Genomic DNA, 25,986 nt, shown 5'->3' with positions numbered 1-25,986 from the left:
TAAAACATGCCAGTCTATTGCATACTGTGGCAACTCAAAAACAAACACAAGGACAATGTTAAGCTTCATTTAATGAACTGATAAGCTGTTGAAGTGATGGCTGCTGTCTAGATTTGATCAAAAATGACTTTTTTCAAACAGTGATGATGTTGTTTTTTACATCAGTAATGTACTGACAATACTTTGTGATCATCTGAATGCCACTTTGGTGAATTAATGTACCAATTTCCTTCTGAAAAAGCAAAATCTGTACATTATTCCAAATAATTTTTTTACATACCTATATATAGATATATATTATAATCATGATTTTTATTGTAATATTATTTGTAATTGTATAGTATTTATTGGTAATTGTTTAATTATCATTATGTAATACAAATAATCCTATTCTCATTAGCATAATGTAGAAAATATATTCTACATTATTTATTATTTATTATTATTTTTATCAACATGTATTATTTGTATTATTCTTATTCTAATATTTCTAATTGTAAATTATTTATGAGTGATTATGTATTGATAATTACATAATTTACAATGACAAATATTAGAATAAGAATGTATCATAATAATAATATATATTTAAATATCGTTATTGTATTATTCATTTATTTATGATTTAATATAATTTAAATTGTAAAGATGTAGTAGTGTAATTAATGAATAATTGTGTACGGACCGGATGATTTTCATCATTGTACTGTAGTTTTGAGAATCACTAAAACTCACACAGAAAACTCAAATATTACAGAGAATTGGGTGCAAAATGTGCTTAATGGTCATTAAAACAGGCTTAATTTCTTTAAACAAAATATAATTTCTTTGGTATTTGTTGATGTAAAATCAAATAAAATCTCTTTTATTGTCACTTAATCGTACACAAGTGTAATAATGTGTGTAATGTATAACGTGTGTGTGTGTGTGTGTGTGTTTGTGTTATTTGTCCAATCTCATTCTCATGACTGTGTGTGTGTGTGTGTTCTTGACATCCATATTTTCTGTATATATACTGTACATGTTGTATGTGTGTTCTTTTTTCCAAACATCAGATTCATATAGATATTCCCCGAATGAGTCCGGAAAGTTTAGTTCTGCAGCCCAGGGTAACAGAGGTAAGAGGACAGATGAACCACCTGTCGGTCATGCCTCTGTCTACCTGTCACCCAACAGCTTGTCACTCAATCATCTGTCTGTCTGCCTGTCAGTCAAAATGTCTGTCTGATCAGCCAGCTGAGTCTCGGGCCAAAAGTGTTTGTTGGAAAATGTGTGTTAAAGGAATAGTTCAACCAAAAATTTCAATTTTGTTATTTACTCTCCCTCATGTCTGATCTTCTGTGGACCATTAAAGGAGAAACACAAATCTATCAAAAACTTCAGATGTCTTTTAGTAGTCAGAAGTAGTTGCATTATCGACTAACTACAGCCCCATTATTTGTAAACGCACAAGAAAATAAAAACAACCTGCACATTCTTTGTGTTCTATGGAAGAAAAGAAAATCATATGGGTTTGGAACAACATAAGGGTTGGAGCGATGACAGAATTTCAATTGTTGGATGAACTATTCCTTAAGGTACTCGGGAAATAGAATTCAGTCGATTAGTTCCTACTCGGGCAACGGCCTCAAGTGGCCAGACTCTCTTCAAGCTCTCTCGCCATTCTGATCTGTCCTAACCTGCTGTGCACCTCTCTTTGTGTCTCTTCCCTGCAGATTCACATTGACATTCCGAGAACTAATCCTCTTATACCTCTCTTTCAACAAGCTTCTGTGCAAGAGGTGAGATGTTCACACCGGCCACTTCACTCTATATATTCTGCAATGTCACACACAAAGCACCCTCACAAACTCACACCCAGCCAAGAAAACACCTTGGAATAGTTCACCCATAAATTAAATTTATGTCATAACTTACTCAACCTCATGTCTGTCCAAACCCATGTGACTTTCCTAAATGAAACACAAAAGAGAACTTTGGAAGAATATACTCTTTTCTATAGTGATCAATGGGGGCTGGCAAGCTCCATAAAAGCACCATATAATTGATCCATACGACTCCTGCATTATATATTCAAAGACGTACAAGACCTTTGTGTGAGGAATGGACCACCTCAAATTCACCTCGTTATTCATGAAACATTTGCTCTGTGCTGTAGCTTTCTGCAATCTTGAGTTATTTCATCATTTTTCCAATTACTTGATTAATCGTTAGATTACTCGATTACACAAATAATAAACAGTGAGGTCCCTACTACCATCAAACATGCAATATGAGTCTGAAATTAAGGTCCATATACTGTAAATAATATTTAACTGAAAATATTATATTCAGTATTTGTAACAGCTGGTTTCGATTGAACAAGTTACTGCATTTAAAATAAATTAGACCTGTCAGAATGCAATTGATTTAAAATGTTAAATTTTTCTTAATCGCGATTAACACATTTACCGTTAATACAGCAAAAACCATAAGCTCTTGTTGGATGGGTGGAATGTTTACAATGTGTCTGCCTGGAGTCATTACACTGATGTACACAGTGATAAAATGATAGAGAATGCTATTTGATGTGCAAAACAAGCCCAGATGGAACTTGTGAAAGAAATCAAGTATTTTTCAGCATTTGTACGACACATTTTAATAACCACAGAAGCACGTGAAGTCTTAACTGTCACCAAATGCAGAATGAGACGTTTTTGTCTGCAAGCACATTTTAAGTGGAGTTCAAAGCTGCGCGTGACTTTGTGTCTTCATGGTTGCTGTAATAAAGTGGATAGCCACAGCTTACCAGCTGATTAATATTGTGGAGGATTTAAAGCCCAATGCAATGAAAATGCAACCTATGGGGATACTAATTCTTTCAATTAGTCTAGACTCCCACTAGACTTTGGGAAACATTTAATGATACTTGAATTGGTGCTATTTTAGTGTATTTCTATCTTTACACTGTGGAGAATGTTAATAAATCATTATATTGTTACAAATTGTTTTGTTTTCTTTCCTAAGATGGAAATAATGCATTTTGAGAGGAAAATAAAAATATATAGTTTCAAATTTCAACACTTTCAAAATGTTAAGTTTTAATTGACTGACAGCACTAAAATAAATACAAATACAAAGGTAATTAAAAAATCATTGTCATATCATATTTTGCCTAATTTCAGTCACAGCGCCTGCACTTTGGAAATTAAAAACAGCCATTTGTGATCACAGTTCACAGTAATTTCTCAGTGAAAAGTTCAAATCCACCATCTGCAGCTGGGGTCTAAGGATCAAACAGGTCTAAGTGGAGCAGATGAGACAGAAAGGATTGTTATTTGTGAAATATCATAATTTGTCAAATCCTGAGTTTGTCCTGAACTGAATTTAAAGAAGCCCAAATCTTTCATAATCTTTTGGAAACATATTCATCAGAATTTAAGTGAAGCGCAAATTGAAAGCGGTTCTTTTCTTGGGTGCCAAAATAACAGGAAGTGCCGTCGCAGAGCATTTGTTTGTAAACAGTAACTTCATCTATAGCATGCAAGATGTCTTCTGATTAGGACTGTGTCAATGGTGCTTTTGCTAATGAACTACAGTATGTAGGTACATTTTACCTGTGTCCTCATACACAACCAGCTATCCTTAGAGCCTGTGAGGGGTGGGGCATAGTCACCATGGGCTCTCTGTGTGGGTGGAGTCAAATGCCTGACGAGGCTCAGTGGGCTGTTACACTATTTGATGAAAAAATTAAAAATAATTATGCAAAATTACACTTTGATGTTTGCAATACATGCATCTGAAAATGTTTGTTTGTATCTTACCTCAGTTTCGGTGAAATTGTTTACATTCAGCTGATCTGCTTGCCACATAAGTTAGTTAGAGCTACAGTCTGATAAAGATATAAATAATTCACTCAGGCTATACAAAGCAGAATGAATAAACGATTGCATGCATCATTTACATGTTTGCATTGTAAAGCTGTACATATAGAATTCAGATATAAAAGCAGTAACTGTAATGTTTACTTTTTAAACTGAGATGATGTATTTTTAATCCATTTAGCACACTCAATGTTGCTCTAATGTAATGACATCATCAGCAATCCAGTTTTATATTTTAGATCAGGAGTTTGTTGTTAGCATGATCCTAGGCTAATGTTGTGTTACTCTAATAAGCATAAAAGTACATAACACACTCACAAATATTGGGTGAAATAGTGAATAGTAGAATTTGTGTTGACCAGTGGTGTCAGTCTTTTAAAAATCTTTAATTATAATACATTTGTTTTCGTAGTTAATCGCAATTAATAGCAGATTTTGAAAGTGCTGAAAATTTACTCTATACTCCTTCTTAGGAAAGAAAACAAAACATTATGTAACAACATAATGCTTTATTAAAATTTTCCAAACAAAGCCTTACACAGTATAAAGATAGAAATGCACTAAAATAGCACCATTTCATGTAACAATAAATGATTCCCAAAGTCTTAAGTGGGAGTTTGACTAACTGAAAGAACTAGTTCCCACATAGGTTGCATCTTCATTTCAATAGGCATTAAACCTCTAACATTATGCCTCGGAATCATGGATGATATTGCTTCACCCAGGCCTAGAAGCTCCAGGTCTCCACCACGGCCTTGGATCATTGAAAACCTCCTTGCCCTTAGACAGGCCTGCAGAAAAGTGGAGCGAAAAAGGACAAGCTTCAGATCTCCCTAAAGATGTTAAGAGAATCTCTTTCTAGCTCTCAGCTCACAGTCAAAACTGCTAGGGAAAGATACGATTCAGATGTAATAAAAAAAACCACTCACAATCCTAGAATTTTATTTAGTACCGTAAGCAAATTCCTACAACCATCAAGTACATCCTTTATTGACTTATTTAAGTTTTTCTTACATAAGATTGAGCTTATTAGATTACAAACTGCATCTACACGAAACCCGGTATGGTAGTGCTCTGTCTCTGTCGCTGTTTTTCCCCAATTTGAGCCTATAACTCATCTCTAGCTACTATAATAGGGCAAGTAAATCCTTCAACTTCCCCATCTGATCCTGTCTCCCTTGTATGTTGATGGATTAGTTTGATACCGTGGGGCATGGTGCATCTATGGTGCAATCTATGATAAACAGTTCTTTATAGGTTCAGCCTCTTATTAAAAAAACAAACTTGATCCTGCTATTTTAAATAATTACCATCCTAATTCTAAATTACCCTTTTATTCCAAGATTTTAGAGAAAGTTGTTTTGTCTCAGCTTTCTTCATTTTTAGTAGAGAATGATATTTTGGACAGATTCCAGTCGGGACTTAGAGCTCATCATAGCACTGAGTCTGCTCTTTTGAAAGTTTTATGTAATATTTTATTAGCCATCGATTCAGGTCTCTCTGCTATTTGAATGATGTTTTGCTTTCCTCATGGATTGGTTAAAGTGTGAGGTTGGCATTCAGGGGAATGTGCTAAAATGGTTTTATTTAGTTAAAATTGGACATTCAGCAACATCTTCAGCTCCTTTAAAATATGGTCTTCCTCAAGGCTCTGTACTGCGTCCAATATTATTCTCATTATATGTGCGCCCTCTAGGATCTATCTGCTGCCAACATGGAATTTATTACCATTTGTATGCTGATGACTATCAGCTTTAATTCCCATTAAAAATGGGAGACAGTCAATCGCTAACGTTGCTCATGAATTGTTTGAAGAATGTTAAGTGTTAATAAACTAAGTGTTCGGTTAACGACAATAAATCAGAAGTTGTTATGTTTAGCCCATCTAAATCTATAGAAGCATTAGCCCATATACCTGCACCACTAGCAATTACTGTAAAGGACAATGTGAGCAATCTTGGTGTAATAATAGATTCAGCTCTTACTTTAAATAAGCAGATCAATTCTATAGTTAAACGCAGCTTAGAGTTATTTCTAAAATAATGCCTTTTCTTGGATTTAAAGATCTGGACAGATCCAAAGTAGCCTGACCTTATACACCTCATTAAGTGCAGTCCGACTGACTTTTCAAACATTAATTACTTTTGTAAAAACAGATCTGTCAATGCATCATTGCCCTGATCTGGATTCCTTCGACTTCTTTCCCCATGCTTCTAAAAAGATTTCACATTTAAAAGCATCGCATCAAAAAACATTACTTGGGTTGGGAAAACCAGACTTGTACGGAGGAGGGCTCCACTGTAGATGCCTCCTAACCAAATAAATGGATAATGTATTCACTCCCGTCACTTCAATGCACTCCAACTTGCTCATTGATTTCTGCTACCAAGTTTAGTTCCTTATTTCCACTTTCTAATGGGCTTCTGAAGAAGAGCAAAATAACTGGTCATGGCTTCCTCCCAAAGAGGAGATGGGAGGGTTTGAGACAGAATAGAGGCAAAGGAGATGTCAAAAATGTGGAGGTACTCCCATTACCAGTCTAGAGTTTTTGATAAATGCAGAATTTTGATCATAGAAAATAACACAGATGAGGAAGACGTGCCATTTGAGTGACAGAATCAAGAAATATTTGCACAAGCCGCCTTATACAGATTTAATGTTTAGGGCTCAATATGTGAGATGAGTTTATTTGGGGGATGACAATTACATGACTGCCTGAAATGAGCATGGGAGATGTCAGCATCATAGACTGATGGAAAGATAAAGATAGATTTAAATCAGACTTCAAGCTGCCTTTAATTTGCTTAACTTTAATTGACAGCAAAGTGAATCATAAAAACCCATGTCACCATCACTTTGAATTAAGATAGAGGTGTTGCCTCTGAAGGAAGGAAAAAGTCATGCAAAAGTCCTTGATATATAGTGCCAAACATGATCAATGTATAAACATCTGAAGTTAAAAAATATTGAAGTTACTCATAAGTAAAATATAAAACTGTCTATATTAAAACTATATTGATTATAATTGTACTGTATATACAGGTTGACAATGATTTTGTCTAATAGTGCTTGTTTCTTTTTTTGTTTGGTCCTGGAACAACATAACTAGCAACTTCCTAAACTCATCTGCTTAAATTCAAAAAGGAATTTAATTGGTTGGAGGTTGATAAGAATTTTGCTGAAGCCCCTTACCCTAACTCTAAGCCTAGCCAACCTACCCCAAATTCAGAGGGAAATAATTTGTCGGTAATTATTGAAAAATCATAATAATTTTGTTGTAGGCCTAACACTAGCACTAACCCCAACTTGAAACCTAACCTATCCCTAAATTCAGATGGAAATGATTGGTTAATAAGAATGATATTAAAGCCCCTTAGCCCAGCCCTAAACCTAACCCTAAAATCTGATTAGTTGGGAGGAATTTTGATAAAATCCCAACCACATCCCTAACCCAAACCTCATCATAAGCCTAATCCTAAACAAAAACCTAATTCTGATTGATGTGAATGTTGTTGATATCCCATCCCCAGCCTTAAACCTAAACAAAACTATTTCTAACCCTAAATTTAGCCATAATCCTAAAGCAGACCCTAATCCTGACTCTAAACTCTGATTGGTTGTTAGGAATTTTGTAGAAATCCCAACCAGGCTTAAACGCAACCTTGACCCTAACCCTATCCTAAGGTTAACTGACTGTAAAACATTTAGGGGGTTCTAAAGGATTTCTGGATTGTGCAGCCTAAAATTTGATTGGTTTCTAGGAATGACCAACAAGAATGTTGATCTAGGATCTTGTTCTGCTAGGCCAAGTCATGGTTACCAAATTTAAGTAGACCGCACCCTCTCAAAATGAACATGCACACAGCTACTTGTAATTTCTCACCTTGCTGTCTGCGCTATTTAATGTTGTGATGTTAATGATGAAAAAGCTCTTAATTGAAAAAGACTTAATTGATTTCTTAAATGATTGCTAGCTGGGGGTGGCTGATCCTACTGCATCTCTAATTAAACTACTTTGAGTGTGACCTTGAATGCTCATAATACTAACAGTAACACTTTAGATGTTATTCTGTATGGTAGATCAATATATGTTGCTTACATATTAATGGTGTAGATATATGGTCTGATATTTTGCTCTTTTCTGCTTGTAGATCTTTGAACGGATTCTGTTCATCTGGGCGATTAGGCATCCGGCCAGCGGTTATGTCCAGGGCATCAATGACCTTGTCACACCCTTCTTCGTTGTTTACATTTTTGAGTATATTGGTGAGTCAATAACCTTTTTACTATACCAGTTGTATAAATTCCAATAGTTATGTTCAGGACACTGGCAGACCTCTAAAACAACAAAGCTGTGTAAACTCACATTGAGTTATTCGATCTTGGTTTTATTCCAGCATGGATGTGTTTGGGTGTTTCGTCAACAGAGATAAGCCCAATGGCATGAATTTCCATTTCATTTCTAAATCATAAGCTCATGATATTATAAAACCTGCCCCTTTAAAAACCTTCCAAGGGTCTTCGGTTTCTTTGTCAGGCGCTAATTTCTGTGTTTGTACTTGGCACTCTTTCTTTGACCTTTCCACCTTCATTGCTCAAGTGCTTAATCTCCAGTATTCTAAAAAGGTCATCCAGAGCAGATTCTAAAGAGCCCAGAGGGGAGACATTTCCAGTGGACTTATGGGACAGTAATAAACTGACCCATGCAATGAGCAAGGACTGCTCTATTGATGTTCCAATCGAATGGCATATGAGGGTCTTTTCCTCAGGAACTACAGAGGTTTCCATGCATGGGGACACTTTTTTTTACTTTTGCTTTTGACTTTACTGATGTGATTTCTTTATGCAAGTTCATCCCCGTTTGCCTATGAGAAACTAGGTATGCAGGTACGTAGAAGTGAATGCTTGGCCAATGCATTGCAAACGCATGGTTTGGTTGTACATTCAGTTACCTTCTTTAAAATCTGAATGTGTTGTAATTCAAGCAGCTAGCTATAAACATGTCAACTACTGTATAATGCTCTACAAAGGCAAAAGGCAGTAATTACATTTTTTTTATCCAAATTTAGTTATGACTTTAATTGGGTCTTATAGATCAAGGGTTTTCAAACCCTGAAATATGCTGAATATTTTTGCTAAGGACTCCCTTCTTCAAATGTAAAGGTAAATGTATTGATACCCAAATATAACTATTTGCAGATTTTGTTACTTCGAAAGTCAGGTCCACTCTGTACAAGTTTGGCCACCATTTTACCATCTAGTTCAGACAAATTTTGGGGACCGGGAAAGATTTCTCTTGCTGTAGGGCAAAATTGTAATTCTTTGATTGCTTAACGTGACATTTTCACTGACGGCCGATTAACAGATTTTGCAATGATTCTTAACCTTAATCTTAGTCGAAGTTCTGGCAGTTTTAGAAATAAAAACAGTTGGCAGTGTCACTGCACCTAGGACAGCTAGATGAGATAAAACACAGTCGAAACCCTGTCAATCGAGACTGTTAGAACCAAAGTCTTGGTTACAATCGGTTTCATTCTGTTTGACATAATGTCTCAATATGTCATCAATTTTACCCAAGATCTCACTTAGTGCCATCAATTTTACCCAAGATTTCACTGAGATCATATTATATAGTCTGGGACCAGTGGTACAAACGTAAAAGGACATAAAAGTAATATGCACTAGGGCTGTGTCATTACAATCAAATATCGATATATCGCAATACATTTTCTCATGATTTTGTATCAATACTTTACATCCATGCATCAGTCTTAATATTCAACTATTTGTGTATTCATCACATGTAAACATACAACAAAGTTGGCACACTCTTACTTCCAAATCAATAAAGAGACAGAAATGTGATGTTTCGAGCTAAATGCTCTTCATCATTCATCAGTATACAAGCATAATATACACAAAATAATTGGAATTGATCAGATCTAATCAGAGTACGATATTGTGATGCATCACAGATAGGCATGTAACAATACACAAATTTCACGATACGGTACAATGCATAGCCTCACAATACAGTACGATACTTAAAGCTTATTCAAGGATTTGACATAAACGTCTTTTCAATCATAAATGCCACAAACGTGTCTGACATTGGCAACAAAAAACAACAGCACTGCATGTATTTTGTTTGATTGTTGAGAAAAACTAATGTGAACTCAAAATGTTCATGTTTTTCTTGAGAAAATAAGTTTGTCTACAGTGTAGTCATTTATATTTGAATAGCACTTTTCACAATACACATAGTTTCAAAGCAGCTTTATAGTAAATCATGGCATAATGTCTTAAAGCTGACTGTGGACAAGCTGAAGTGACTTAAGCAAGGAAAAAAAAAACTATTTTCAATGTTATTTAGTGATAAAAAAAAACACTTGAGGAACCTGGCCTCTGGTTTTACAATAATATGTACATAATCTAATATTATTTAGTGGCTTGAGCAAAAACCGATCGGCACACATTTTGTTTTGCCCTCTTCCTCCTGTTTGACTTTGCATATAAACTTTGCTAGTGTTATTACCGTCTTATAACATGTACACAAGTGTTATTCTCAAAGCTGTTTACATTTCAAAGATAAAAGTAGATAATTATAAGTCTCATGTAATCGCAGGTTTCTTACATTGTAAATTATTTTTTTAAATATGCAGTTTTTTTGATAGTTATGACTCATAACTTATGAGCGTCTTGCAGTGCATGTCATCCTTAAGCCCCATACACACATGCAGTGACTTTATCGCTTGATGTTGCTAGTTTCTGTACTATGATGTCGCCAGTGGGCGTTCCTACTGCTGTTGCTTAAACGTTATCGGTGGACTGCACATCTGGCCACATCTTTTGAAAATATGATCACATTTGAGGCATTTTTCTAGTAAGACAACAGTTTAATTCTAATTTGAAAAGGAATCTTTTTTTATGTTCCTAAAAATGCACATTCTGCAGAGGAGAGTGTTTTAATATGAACTGCATCAGTGCTCAATTCATCATAACACTAATAAGATGAACAAACTATCAATATATACGAATCAAAACTCACTCAGACTGCTGACAATTTATTTTCCACTTATACTTTTAAAAAAGTATTCATGTATGTTGTTACAGATGAATAAAACAGAACAGTGAATTCGCTCACAGAAACTTCTCTGTCTTGTCTGCACTCTTCTCTATTTCACTCGCTACTCGATTAATCTCTCGACATTATTTCAAAGGAGACGGAAGATGTGAGCTCCACTGACACAGTCTTCACGCCTATTGGTTGTCGCTCATGAAAGTCACTCCTCATTTGCAAGTTAAACTTTTCTCAACTTTGTCGTGTCACTCGCCAGGCCCACATGTAGTCACCAGATGTTGCTGTCGCCGGAAGTCGCCAGCTCTCCTTGATAATGAATGAGGTGAGGTCGCTTTGTCGCTGGAAGTCGCTGCATGTGTGTACGCGGCTTCAGTGTCGGCTATGAGAGGTGGCTGTTAAACTTTCTGCTGCCTTTTCTGCCTCACAAATCCACCAATTTGTGCGGTGATGACACTGTAAATAAAACGACATGTTTGGCAAATACGACAAGCTGTACTGCGACTGTAAAATGTACTCAGGGTTTGCCATCAATCCTCTCGCCTATATATTGTTACGAATGCAGACAGCGAAGGCAGACGAGGAGAGCGGATCTAAGTGCAAGCTTTACTTTATTGAAACACAAAAACACAAAGGAAAACCCTCAATGGGGAAATAAACATAACACAGAAAACACAGGCAGGGAACACACACCGGGCTAACAACATTCAACGATTGACAAAGACAGAACAAAGAACCAGGGTATAAATACACAAGGACAGGATGATTACAAATGATAAACAGGTGTGAACAATGACACAAAATGGCAGTGATGACGGCAGGTGGATTGTGGGAAATGTAGTTCTTTTAAACAATAGACTAGTGAGACAGTGGAGCTAAACAAGGGACAAAAGTGAAAACTACGGAAAACAAAAGGGACAAAAATGGAAACCAAAGGGGCAACGGTAAAACAAGACAAGGTAACCCTAACATATATACTGTTGCTCTGTTTTCCTGTGAGCTCTCAGCGCTGCCTTTCTGTAGCAGCTTTCAATACTGTGCTGCTTGGTTTCAATTACACTATAATGTGTTTGTTTATGTATTGTTCGTTACATATGGTGTTGTATAGTGAGCGTCATATCGATACTTGATACGATACTTGTTTACACCCCTAATCACAATATATCGAATTGTGACATGTATTTCAATATGCATCGTATCATGAGGTGCCAGGCAATTTCCAGCCCTAGTTGCCCATGGCTTTACTGCTAAAATCTAAAGCTGTCATTAGAATAAAATAATCAATTTTACTTTGTTATCCCTCAAACTTTCCAAGGCCCCCCAGCCCCCCTTACGGCCCCGGAACTCAGTTTGAAAATCCCTGTCTTTGACTATTATCTGTCATGTGACCGAGCTATGGCTCAACTATGTTCAGTTCAGAGAAAATGTGCTATTAAATATTTGGCTGGACAATCAAAAGATTTAAAGCTATTCTTCTCATTTTCGGTGTTGGCGTACCCAATGCATTTTCTTTTTTTTAGGGCAGTATATCTAACTTTAAACTGTTGCTCTGATATGACACCTGAAGTTTTTGCTAATTCTTGCTATAACACCTCTCGCCAACAGATTATGTGTTCTAGAAGCTTTTACGTTTACATAATTGCAAAAGTATATGTTTTGCGGGTTTGCATTGGATTGTGATGTTGCCCGATGTTTTTCATGCAGTATTTGTTCCTCTGTTTACCATCTCGTTTTCTTCCATTCAATATATTTTCTGGCTTTTATCGAGAAATGTGATGCATAACTGCTTTTTGGCAAATGGTGCACTCTGTTTTCTATGTGTGCATACCTGTATTTGCCAAAAGGCAACAAGCATCTCAAAAGATAAAGAGGCTTTCTCCCATCTAAAGATGTTTTGGAGATCTCTCTCTTTCTCTTTACTGTGCCAGAGAGATTTTGGAGAGTGTACCTGAATGCCTTCTTAAACTTTTTTTTTTTTTTTTAAGTCATTTATTACCCACAATTCCATCTGGCCTAATCTGGCATGGTGCAAAGTGTGACAAACACTCAGTCAAAGTGTGCTATTTGTGCTAAGTGCTGACTGCTGGGGGCAACCAGCAGCAAAACATGACGAGAGACCTCAATCCATCAATAATGCACACGTTACACTCCAAATAATCCTTCCTATGTTGAAATACTGTATCTTTATTAATGCTGCAATACTCTGAATCAGAATAACTCTGAATGGGCACATGTACCCTGATATTCAAGTGCTCATATTGACAGTAGTGACTAGTGCTGCTTTTCCTGTCAAAATGCATTCATTTCCAATTTAGGAAAGAAAAAAACAATATGTAAGAATATAAAACATTAACATTTTCCAACCAAAGCCTTCCACAGTATAAAGATAGAAATGCCCTAAAATAGCACCAATTCAAGTAACATTAAAAGTTTCCCGAAGTCTAAGTGGGAGGCTAATTCATCGAAAGAACTAGTCTCCCCATACAGTAGGTTGCATTTTCAATGCAATGGGCATTAAATCTCTTAAACTCTAATCCTTCACAATATTAATCTGCCAAAAGGCTGTGGCAACCTGCTTTACAACAGCAATTGTGAAGCCACGTTCATGATTTGTGTAAGGGCAGCAATGCCAGCATCAATCGCAACTTTGAACTCCACATGAAAAGCGCTTGCAGACAAAAACGCCTTATTCAGTGTTTTGGTGATAGTTAAGACTTGGCATGCTTCTGTGGTAATTAAAATACTTGATTTCTAACACAAGTCCCATCTGGGCTTGTTTTGTACATCAATGTGTGTGTGTGTTGTGAAGTGACTCCAGGCAGACACATTGCAAAGGTTTCACCCTTTCAAGAAGTGTTTATGCTGTATTAATGGTAAATGCCTTAATAAGAATTAAGAAAAATTAATGCGTTAAACTTTTTAATTAAATTCATGTGTTAATGTGTTAATTCTGACAGCTGTAATCATAACACATTATGCTTCAGACATCTTTGAAAACTTATCAGATTTTATCAAACTTATCCGAGTCCAGTAAAACCTATACACTAAAATGGGGCCTCATTTATAATTTTGTGATTAGTTACTATGGTATTTTGGTTTATATTTTGCAGTCCGATTGGTTAGAGGTGGACAGTAACTTTTGCCAGCACTGTACATAGTGACTTTTGTTCTTGGACCGCAACAGTGCTGTATGCACTGAGGTCGAATGTTATTGGATAAACTAAGGGGGTTGAAAAGACTGATTAATCACAGATATTTTTAAAATCAATTTATTTAATGTGTTTTCTGTTTTCTCAGTTTTTCCCATGCTGAATAAAAAACTATAGAAATGATATTGGTGTCCACTACAAATACTATTACAAATTTAGTATTTTGGCCCATATTTTATTAGGAAATAGTTGTTTGTATTGGTCCCTATTGGTCTCCACTAGACATAACATGCCACCAAAAAAAGCCAACAAATTACCTAAAAATAGTTTTTTAGCAAACTATTGGCGAACTGTCGACATTCATTTCTTCAGATAATTGATAGTTCCAAAAGTGGCTATCGGCACTGATTAATCACAAAAAAAAAAAAAAGATATATCGTAAACACATTTGAAGGTGTTCACACAGACGTTCTAATGAAAAAAAAACAACAACTTGTTTTTAGAATTTGAATAATTTTTAACTTGAAGACAGTGTCTTAAAATTCAATGTTTTTGCGAGACATGATACAACAACCAATATTTTTGGTCTGATGCATGTGTAAACGCCATCAATAAATAAAAAATAGTAGAAGGACTGAATACAAGCAATGCAGTAGATGTCTTATTCCTCACATTCTTGTGGTAGTTGTAGTTCTTATTTAGCAACTTGTTAACAACTTAATTTTTTAAAGCACACAACGGCTTCAAATTGCCACGTTTCGAGATATCACTGTGTGTAATTTATGTTATGATCAGAACTTAAAAAGTCTCTTCATAAAAATAAAAAAAGTATCTTCTTAAAAAGTAATATTAACCACAGACCTTATTGCACTCATAACACAAAAATCACTTTTCTAAAAACCCATTGGAAATTTCTGAGGGCACCAATGGCTCAAAGAAATACTGATTATCTTCCAAGTTTTAGGACTGCAAGCTTAGCAGCTCTATTAGCAACTCGTTCACTTACATTCTTCATAGCCTTTGCAGTCATTGTACAAGCAATAGTGAGTTTGTTGCTAAATGTAGGCTGACATTTATGAAGAAAAAGCTCTTATTTAGTTAGTGTGGTAGAGAATGAAAGAGATGCATATGGATTCCCATTTAGCTGAATTGTTATTTATTTAAGCCACAGATCAGATTGCTCTTGATTCCTGCTATAAAGAATGTAACCTGACAGGGCTAAATTAAGGGCCAGTTAATCTGTTGGTTGTGTGTGCATTGCTGTCAGGGTATTGAATTATTAAAGATAATTTTCTGTTTTTATAAATAAATGCATGAGCAGACAGGGTAAATCGTAATAGTCCATTTCTGCCCTTGTTCCAAGAGCCTTCAAAATATATTTGAATAGCATTCACCCCTCAACAAATGAAATTGCTCATCTGTTCTGTGAATGTTCAGAGGACCAAGGCCTGGTGGAATAAAACAACTCAAGTTAAATTTAATGCAATTGATTTTTCTTCGTAGCAAGACTACAGGGAACCCTGTTTATGGTAGTCAAACTATTCTACTGGAAATTCCTGAAAGCTTTTATATATTTAATTGATATCAAAGTACTCTTGCATAGACAGGCATATGACTCTTAGCACGAAGTCTGGACCACTTTGCCATTTATACTTTATAGATTTATAGAGACCATCTATCCAACATTTAAAATGATCAATCACATTTTATTTGGTTTTTATGTGATGTTAAAGGTTTGGTTAGTTGAAAATCTATGATAACACAGAAATAGCGTAATAAAGTTGTAGCTCTTCAAATTGATGCAACAGTCTCAGCAAACAGTTGCATAAATAACACTGAAGATGGTAAATGGGCTGCACTTATATAGCGCCTTTTTAACATTAACGGTATTCAAAGCGCTTTACACTTTGACTCATTTACCCATTCACACACCCATTCATACACCAATGGCGGCAGAGCTGACATGCAAGGCACTAGCCTGCCATTGGGAGCAACTTGGGGTTCAGTGTCTTGCACAAGGACACTTCAGCATGTGGAGTTATGTGGGCCAGGAATTGAACCGCCAGCCCTGCGATTAGTGGCCGACCCGCTCTACCACCTGAGCCCTGATAAAATTGATGAACTGATGAAATTTTAGGAAAATGAAGACTTGGTAAAACAAACAAAAAGTGAATATTATTCACATTGAAAATTAAGCCTATTTTTAGGTTTAGTAAAATTGTAACATTACAACATACAACACTCGTTTTTTTAGGTTTAGGGTTAGGGGTAAAGTTAATAGTGTACAGTGCATCCAGAAAGTATTCACAGGGCTTCACTTTTTCCACATTTTGTTATGTTACAACCTTATTCCAAAATGGATTAAATTAATTATTTTCCTCAAAATTCTACGAATAATACCCCATAATGACAACTTGAAAGAAGTTTGTTTGAAATCTTTGCAAATTTATTAAAAATAAAAAACGAAAAAAATCATCCTGTTGCCACTGATCATCCTTGAGATGTTTTTACAACTTGATTTGAGTCCACCTGTGGTAAATTCAGTTGATTGGACATGATTTGGAAAGGCACACACCTGTCTATATAAGGTCCACAGTTAACAGTGCATGTCAGAGCACAAACCAAGCCATGAAGACCAAGGAATTGTCTGTAGACCTCCGAGACAGGATTTTATCGAGGCACAGATCTGGGGAAGGGTACAGAAACATTTCTGCAGCATTGAAGGTCCCAATGAGCACAGTGGCCTCCATCATCCGTAAATGGAAGAAGTTTGGAACCACCAGGACTCTTACAAGAGCTGGCCGCCCTGCCAAACTAAGCGATTGGGGGAGAAGGGCCTTAGTCAGGGAGGTGACCAAGAACCCGATGGTCACACTGACAGAGCTCCAGCGTTTATCTGTGGTGAGAGGAGAACCTTCCTGAAGAACAACCATCTCTGCAGCACTCCACCAATCAGACCTGTGTGGTAGAGTGGCCAGACGGAAGCCACTCCTCAGTAAAAGGCACATGACAGCCCACCTGGAGTTTGCCAAAAGGCACCTGAAGGACTGTCAGACCATGAGAAACAAAATTCTCTGATCTGATGAAACAAAGATTGGGCTGAATGGCAAGCGTCATGTCTGGAGGAAACCAGGCACCGCTCATCACCTGGCCAATACCATCCCTACAGTGAAGCATGGTGGTGGCAGCATCATGCTGTGGGGATTTATTTCAGGGGCAGGAACTGGGAGACTAGTCAGGATCGAGGGAAAGATGAATGCAGCAATATACAGAGACATCCTTGATGAAAACCTGCTCCAGAGCGCTCTGGATCTCAGACTGGGGCGAAGGGTCTTTGTCCTGTTGGATGATGAACCTAAGCACACAATCAAGATAACAAAGGAGTGGCTACGGGACAACTCTGTGAATGTCCTTGAGTGGCCCAGCCAGAGCCCATACTTGAACCCGATTGTTCATCTCTGGATAGGTCTGAAAATGGCTGTGCACTGACGTTCCCCATCTAACCTGATGGAGCTTGAGAGGTCCTGCAAAGAAGAATGGGAGAAACTGCCCCAAAATAGGTGTTCCAAGCATGTAGCATCATACACAAAAAGACTTGAGGCTGTAATTGGTGCCAAAGGTGCTTCAAACAAAGGCTGTGAATACTTATGTACATGTGATTTTATATTTTTTTTTATTTTTTATAAATTTGCAAAAATTTCAAACAAACTTCTTTCACGTTGTCATTATGGGGTATTGTTTGTAGAATTTTGAGGAACATAATTAATTTAATCCATTCTGGAATAAGGCTGTAACATAAAAATTTTTTGAAAAAGTGAAGCGCTGCGAATACTTTCTGGATGCACTGTAACTACTGATGTAATTAAACGTGGGTAAGTACAATGTATTGACACATTTACACAATAAGTACATTTTCTCAAATGCTTAAGTAAATAGTAGTTAAAGACACCTAATATAACAGCATATTTTTACTGTAAAACTGTAAAAAAAAAGAAGAAAAAATATTGATGTTAAATATGTAATTTCTTGACAGTTTACATGAGAATCACCCTTCAATCTGTTTCTGTTGGATGTTAATCGTAATTATTTCAAATCTATCACATATTATTCAATTTGTTTGTTGATATCTTGTTTACTTGAAGAGCCTCAAACAAAATTTGAAATGTCTTTAATGTCACAAACTTCTTAAACATCCAAATCCTCAAATCCAATGGCTAGTTCTTTCTCAAAATATTTCAATGTAGCTGCCCAGTAACTTGCAAACAACTTTTATTTTTCTTACTTTTTATAATCATCACCCTGATTCCCAAAAATTCCATAGAAGTCAGGAATTCAGAGCTTGCAATTTTAGGAAGGTACTTGCCTTTTGTTTGAGCAATATACATCCAACATCCAGAGTTTTTATTTATTTATCTTTTTGAGTGAACATTCTTAGAGCTTTACCATTTCTTCTATTATGAATAAAATCCATAGAGCTTAATCAGATGTCTCTTCAAATATCCTCATTCATTACTCTTTTAATCGGGTGGTTCCAATTGCATAGTTCGTTAAGCTACATATTTCTTTTCTATCAATATTTTTAATCTACAGTGCCATTCTTCATTGACTTCTTTGTCTCGGAAGGTTTTGTTCTCTGTCCACTCTGTTCTCCACCTCTGTTCTTCAGCAGAGAGCTGTTTTCCCATGAGGCAACCCTAGAGTTTTATAATTAACAGGAATACGTGTGATGAAATAGTATGTGCAGTAGTGTGGCACACTATTAATTCTAGTGGAAGATGGTGTAATTTGCATCATCTTCATGTATAGATTTTCCAAGAGTCAAGTTCTGAATGGTAGATGTGGTTCATGGCGCTACTTTTAAAATCCACTAGATTGGATGAACTATTACTGTGGGCAACACCATTGCATTGCTCTTCTGCAGTCTTGCACTGGAAGAGGTTTTACATTGTTCCATTGTTCCAAGGTTTAGGCATCCTTGTGACCCTAAGTATTCATGTCAAACATTATAAAGACTTTTGACATGTTGACCCTTAGATCTTCTTCCAATCTATCCCAAATGCTGTCTACACATTAGTACTATTACTTTTCAGCAATCAGATTTAAGATTTGTACCTAGTGGATGATAAAACAGCTGAAAAAATCCCATAGACTTATTGAAGATATTGAAGGAGGGATCCATACCATGTCTTGAGAGTAGATTATAGCTCTTTGGACTTGTGCCAGTAAGGAACTACCTAGCAACTACTCTGAACACTCTAGAAACTGAACAAAAACCATTTGGAACACCCTTGCATCGTGGTACGGCAAAGCACCTCAATCTGCTTCTTTTTTTACTGCAAATGTATTATGCGTTTTTGCATGTTTGCTATTTAAAATAGTCTGTGCCAAGCTCCGTTTGGCCATAGAGACAAACTCCTTCCACAAAGACATTCGTAGGCACTGTAAAAACAATGATCACCACTGACACATGCTCAATATGTGTTAAAAAGCACAACTTACCAGTTTTAAATGTTTATTATGGAATGATGGCATGATCACAATGCACACGTTACAGCTTCTGCAAAAAGAAGAGGGTAAACCACACTGAGAGTTAGTTTCAGAGTGCCCTCTTAGCAGGAGGAACCTTTGGCAGAAATGGCTGTAGCAGATTTCTCCCACAATCAACGTCCTGCTGTTTGGGTTTGGATAAATTTCCATCAACCTGGGTATTCCCAGTGGATGCTGTGCATTTTTCCAACCTGGATCACAAAAAGCTCAAGGGTTCCAATTAGCCTTCCACAGCAATGATCAATCATGAAAACACTTTCATCTTTTCAACTTTAAAATAATTCACACCGATCCAAGTACAGTAACAACTATTTGCCAACTTGCCAAAATGGGGCCTCATGTTTAATTTTTGTGATTTGTTATGGTAATCTCTTTCCAATTGTTTAGAGGATAGTAGGAATTTTTGCTCAAACTCTACACGGTGTTGTTCAGTCCAAGGAAGCAACAGCACTGAACACTGTATGAAGAAGATTTGAGGGTGTACACCGGTTCCTGCAGCTAGATCATGTGCAACTAAATGGAAAAGAGTCTCATTTCGTTTTTTTTGTCTCATTTAGAAGTTTAAGTCTTTTTTAACTTGGCGCATCGTCATTAATATTGTGTGATGCTGAAAAGATTCAAGACACAATTTCACAGTCAACAAAGTCTGTTTGACGCATATCTAAATTGACCAGCAATTTAAAAAATATATTTTCCATACCAGTCCACCCACAATGCATATCCCTATCAGAAGCGCTCTTAAATCCGAAACGTACTCTATGCAAGAACAAAAATGAAGACGTGTCTAGCTAAACAAGCTTGATGTTGTGTGTTGTTGCTTTCCAAATTGTGTCATACTGCAATTTAAAAAAACAACACAAGTACTTGTTGCATTCTCAACGTTGCCACAAGGGGCACTATAGGGGATATGGTGTGAACTGTACGCTGCACAATCATGGTTTCTGACCCAGAAATAAAAGCATGTCATTTTCTTTCATCTGAGCAATTCAAACTTTGTATATACATGTACTATATACATATATACATCTAATTTCATACTTGTTGAAATTCCAGTTTCACATACAAAGATTTTTAGAACAATATTTCAGGTCTGTAGGTCCTCACAATGCAAGTGTTTTATGCCATTTTTTAAGCTCCAAAAGCACATAATTGCAGCATTCAAGGAATCCATACAACTCCAGTGGTTAAATCCATATCTTCAGAAGTGATATGATATGTGTGGGTGAGAAACAGATCAATAGATATGTCCTTTTGTTCTATCAATCTCCACTTTCACTTCCAAATTCTTCTTCTTCTTTTTTGGCATCCACATTCTTGTGCATTGATATTGATGTTTCAATTGATCTGAGATTTGTTGCCGCCACAGTAATGCAAGAATGCATGTTAAGCTTGTTCAACCGGACTACGCATTTGAAACGCTTTGACAAACCACTTATATAAATTATGTTTCTTGCTTTACTCTGTTACTCCTGCATGCTGCCTCAGATTGAATAACCTCCCATCAGCCTGAACTTTCCCAATGTGCAGTACTCTGGATCATGTAGCTCATGGGTTCCTAATAGTCTATGTCTATTACAGCATGTGCATTGTTCACTAACCCTATAACCATTGATTCTTGGTTTCCATCAATCTCCTGAAAGGCCTTTGGTGGCCGTTTATTGAAGAAATGCCACAGTCTTCAATGGCTGAATTGAGCAGTTAGTGGTGTGTGACACACAGTAGAGGCCCTAATGAGTACCGGTTTGCTCAGATTTTCTCCATTTGAAGAACTGAGCCCAGCGTTGATTTGAATGCAGGTCTGATTAACTTTCCTCATTTGCTCTAACAAGTTGTTAAGTGTCTGCCTTGGGATGCCTGAGATGTCTAGTGACAGGTATTTTTCTCCTTTTCCGTTCCAAGACTTTGCTTCCTCATTGAAAGTCATTAAAAGTAATGTGCCACTTGCTATGTTGATCAGTTTGACCTTCATGTTTCAATAGTTTTGTTGTACAGCACATTCATGTGTAACCATACTATGAATTACATTACTTGACATTAAGAAATCATAAAACAACGTAATAGTAATACAAATTGCAACGTAAAGGCCTTTGCTCACCAAAGGCGACGTGATTTCGAGAGGCAAATCTCTGATAAATGGCCCTTTCCCATTTAGTCAAGTCAAGTCAATTTTATTTGTTTAGCACCTTTCACAACACACATCCTTCCAAATCAGCTTTACAGAAGATCAGGCATTAACAGACGATAAAACTGTATTGTCTATAATGTCGATGAATCATCATTGTGTAATTAGATAAAATACGATTGTAATCATGTTTAAAAATAAGTTCTTAAATAATAATTGTATTAATAACCCCAGTGAGCAATCTGAAGGCGACTGTGGCAAGGAAAACAAAACTCCATAAGATGTTGATTGATGGAGAAAAATAACATTGGGAGAAACCAGACTCACTGTGGGGGCCACTTCCCCTCTGGCTAACATCAATCAAATCAAATCAAATCAAATCACTTTATTGTCACACTACCATGTACACAATTGCAACAGTAGGTGAAAGTCTTATGTGCATGCAGGCAGAGATCAGGGATGTGAAATGCAGTTCAACCTGGCCAGTAATTTTGGTGAGGTTCGGTGTGGTCCATCCTAAATCCAAGGTTCAGACAGGCATATGAAGTATCCCATGTCTTATGGTTGAAGTTGGCATCAGTTCATCCTCTGACGTCCATCATAATAGACTGGAGTGATGTATGTTTGGCTGGCACCGGCTGCATTTAGTCATCATCATTCAGTGACACGTAGCAGTCCAACATGAAGCAAGAATGGTGCTGGATCCAGCCGGTCCTGGTGACCTCAGGATAGGAGTCCCGAGGTTGCGAAAGGGAAACAAATAAAATAATATAAGCATAGATGCCATTCAGTTTATTGCAGAGATATAAATCATGATCAGTGTTTCTGGTTCCGGCAGACTAAACTAAAGCAGCCTAATTGTGGGTTGTAGGATAAATTAGGTGTACGCCTGGCTAAATAGATGAGTCTTTAGTCTAGACTTAAACTGAGGGAGTGTGTCTGCATCTCGAACAGTGTTAGGGAGACTATTCCATAGTTTAGGAGACAAATATGAAAAGGATCTACCTCCTTTTGTTAATGTTGATATTCTAGGAACTATTAACAGGCCAGAATTTTGCGATCTTAATGAACGTGATGGAATATAGCGTGGTAGAAGGTCACTTAAGTACTGCAGAGCTAGACCATTCAAAGCTTTGTACGTAGTTAACCGAATTTTAAAATTAATACGGAATTTAACAAGTAGCTAATGTAATAAAGATAAAATGGGGCTAATATGATCATATCTCTTGGTTCTTGTTAGGACTCTGGCTGCTGCATTTTGAACCAATTGAAGTTTATTTATTGATCTTGCTGGACATACTCTCAGTAATGCATTACAATAATGTAGTCTTGTGGTAATGAATGGATGAATAAGTTTTTCAACATCAGCAACAGAGAGCATGTGCCTTAATTTAGCAATATTTTTTAGGTGGAAAAACGCTGTTCTACAAACATTGGTAATTTGATTTTCAAAGGAAAGATTGGTATCATATATAACACATAAGTTCTTCGCTGTTGAAGATGATGTAACAGTACATCCATCGAGAGTCAAATTATATTGTAGTGGCTTATTTATAGAGTATTTTGTTCCAATAATACATCTGTTTTGTCAGAATTGAATAGAAGGAAATTTCTGGCCATCCAATATTTTATTTAATTGATACACTCTGCTAATTTCGAGAATTGTGAAATCTCATCTGGTTTTGAAGAAATATAAAGTTGTGTATCGTCGGCATAGCAGTGAAAACTTATTCCACGATTCCTGATAATATCTCCAAGGGGAAGCATGTACAAGGAGAAAAGAGGCCCTAAAACTGATCCCTGTGGCACTCCATATTTTACTTTTGTTTGGTTTGACAATTCCTCATTTACATAGACAAAGTGGTAGCGGTCTGCTAAATATGACCTCAACCATGCTAATGTAACTCCACAAATGCCAACATAATTCTCTAGCTTATTCAAGAGAATGTCGTGATCTATCGTGTCAAATGCAGCACTAAGATCTAAAAGCACTAGAAGAGAAATGCAGCCGTGATCAGATGATAAGAGCAAGTCATTTGTAACTCTGATAAGTGCAGTCTCTGTACTGTGATGAGGCCTAAATCCTGACTGAAATTCTTTGTATATACTATTTCTCTGTAAAAATTAACATATTTGGGAGGATACTACCTTTTCTAGTATTTTTGACATAAACGGGAGATTTGAAATCGGTCTATAATTAGCCAGTTCTCCAGGATCAAGTTGTGGCTTCTTAATAAGCGGTTTGATAACTGCCATTTTAAAGTTTCTTGGGTTCTGATATTACAGGAGATACCTCTTTTAAGAGCTTAGTTGGTATAGGATCTAACAAACATTTTGTGGCTTTTGATGTTTCGATAGGTTTTGTCAGCTCTTCATGACCTATGACAGAGAAGGATTGAAGTGGCATGAGAGGAAAATTATTAGACACTGTTTTCTGAGGTGCTATGACAGATGATTGCATAATTCCAATTTTATTTCTGATTATTTAAAATTTAACTTTTAAGAAATTAATGAAGTCAGTACTCTTGTGCTGCGACATAATATCTAGTTCTGTTTTTATTCCTAACCAATTTAGCCACAGTACTGAATAAACATCTAGGATTGTTGTTGATATTTTCTATGAGTTTACTAAAATATGCTGACCTGGCAGCTTTTAGTGCCTGTCTGTAGCTACAGACACTATCTTTCCATGCACCATGAAATACTTCTAATTTTGTATTTTTCCACATGTGCTCCATTTTCTGAGCTGCTCTCTTGAGAGCATGAATGTGATCATTGTACCATGGTGTAGGGCTTATTTCTTTAATTTTCTTTAATCGAAGTGGGGCGACAATATCAAGCATGTTAGAGAAGACTGCATTTATATTTTTTTGTTATTTCATCAAGTTCTTCAGGGCTTTGAGGTTTATTGAGTGTATGAGATAGATCTGGATGATTATTAGTGAAGCTATCTTTAGTGGTCGAAAGAATAGTTCTACCTGAACGATAGCATGGTGTAGATTGAGTAACATTTGCTGATTGCAGCATACAAGAAACGAGGTAATGATTCAAGATGTCATCGCTCTGCTGCAGAATTTCTATATTATTAACATCAACTCCATATGACAGAATTAAATCTAGCATATGATTATGGCGATGAGTTGGTCCTGTTACATTTTGTCTGACTCCAAGAGAGTTGAGAATATCGATAAATGCTAATCCCAATGTATCATTTTCAGTATCTATGTGAATGTTGAAGTCACCAACCAAGGAAATCAGAATAAGGCCCGGGTGATCTATACATTGTAGCAAGGACAAAAGACGACAGAGATTTTTTATTTATATCTGACGGTGTCACATTAAGCATTATTAGTTCAAAAGACTTACATTTATATCCTGTCCTCTGAGTAACACCAAAAACTTCACTGTAAATTGTAGCAACACCTTCTCCTCGACCCTTCAGAGGAGGCTCATGTTTATAACAATAACCTGGGGGAGTAGATTCATTTAAACTAATATATTCATCCGGTTTAAGCCAGATTTCAGTCAAACAGAGCGCATCCAATCTATGATCTGTAATCATTTCATTAACAATTAGTGCTTGGGTAGAAAGAGATGTAATGTTTAGTAGCCCTGTTTTTTTAATTAGTTTGTTTTGTTCAAGTTTGACCTTAATCAATTTTTTTAAATGATTTAGTGAGGGTATTGTCTTTGGTAGTTTGGGGAACAGACACAGTCTCTATGAGATATCTAGGTGATACAGTCTCTATGTGTTGTAGTGTATGTGACCTGTGTGATGTCTCAAGGCAGCTAGCAGACGTTCGGATTAACCAGTTTGTCTGCTTCCTGACCTGGGCCCCAGTTAGTCAAATACTATCATTATTAAGACTATGAGCCAAATTACTAGAGAGGAGAGTGGTGCCTTCCCTGGAGGGATGGAATCAGTCTCTCTTTAGCGGGTCGGTCTACCTCAAAAACTCTTCCAATTGTCTATAAATCCTATTTTATTCTTCAGACACCACTCAGACATCCAGCCATTCAGTGACACTAATCTACTATAAACCTTGTCACCACGTCGAGCAGGGAAGGGACCAGAGCATATTACAGTGTCTGACATAATTTTTGCAAATTCGCACACCTCTTTAACATTATTTTTAGTGATCTCCGACTGGCGAAGCCGGACATCGTTAGTGTTGACATGGAGAACAATTTTTGAAAATCTACGTTTAGCATTAGCTAGCACTTGTA

General features: G+C 36.5%; 1 protein-coding gene across 8 annotated transcripts in view; it reads left to right on the top strand.

The window, feature by feature from the left end:
* Positions 1 to 25,986, top strand: part of LOC127637316 (TBC1 domain family member 22A-like) — a 227,445-nt gene that overhangs the window by 54,277 nt on the left and 147,182 nt on the right. For 6 of the 8 annotated variants that reach the window (XM_052118311.1, XM_052118316.1, XM_052118313.1 and 3 more), the window contains exons 7-8: positions 1,716 to 1,781; positions 8,015 to 8,129. In XM_052118311.1, coding sequence (XP_051974271.1) covers positions 1,716 to 1,781; positions 8,015 to 8,129 — 181 coding nt within the window. Of the gene's footprint in view, positions 1 to 1,055; positions 1,119 to 1,715; positions 1,782 to 8,014; positions 8,130 to 25,986 lie in introns of all 8 variants that reach the window. The other 2 variants (XM_052118312.1, XM_052118315.1) reach the window with 2 other exon arrangements.

Source organism: Xyrauchen texanus, chromosome 45 (assembly GCF_025860055.1).
Source record: "Xyrauchen texanus isolate HMW12.3.18 chromosome 45, RBS_HiC_50CHRs, whole genome shotgun sequence".
Taxonomy (NCBI): domain Eukaryota; kingdom Metazoa; phylum Chordata; class Actinopteri; order Cypriniformes; family Catostomidae; genus Xyrauchen; species Xyrauchen texanus.
This window is presented reverse-complemented; position numbering and strand designations above follow the sequence as displayed.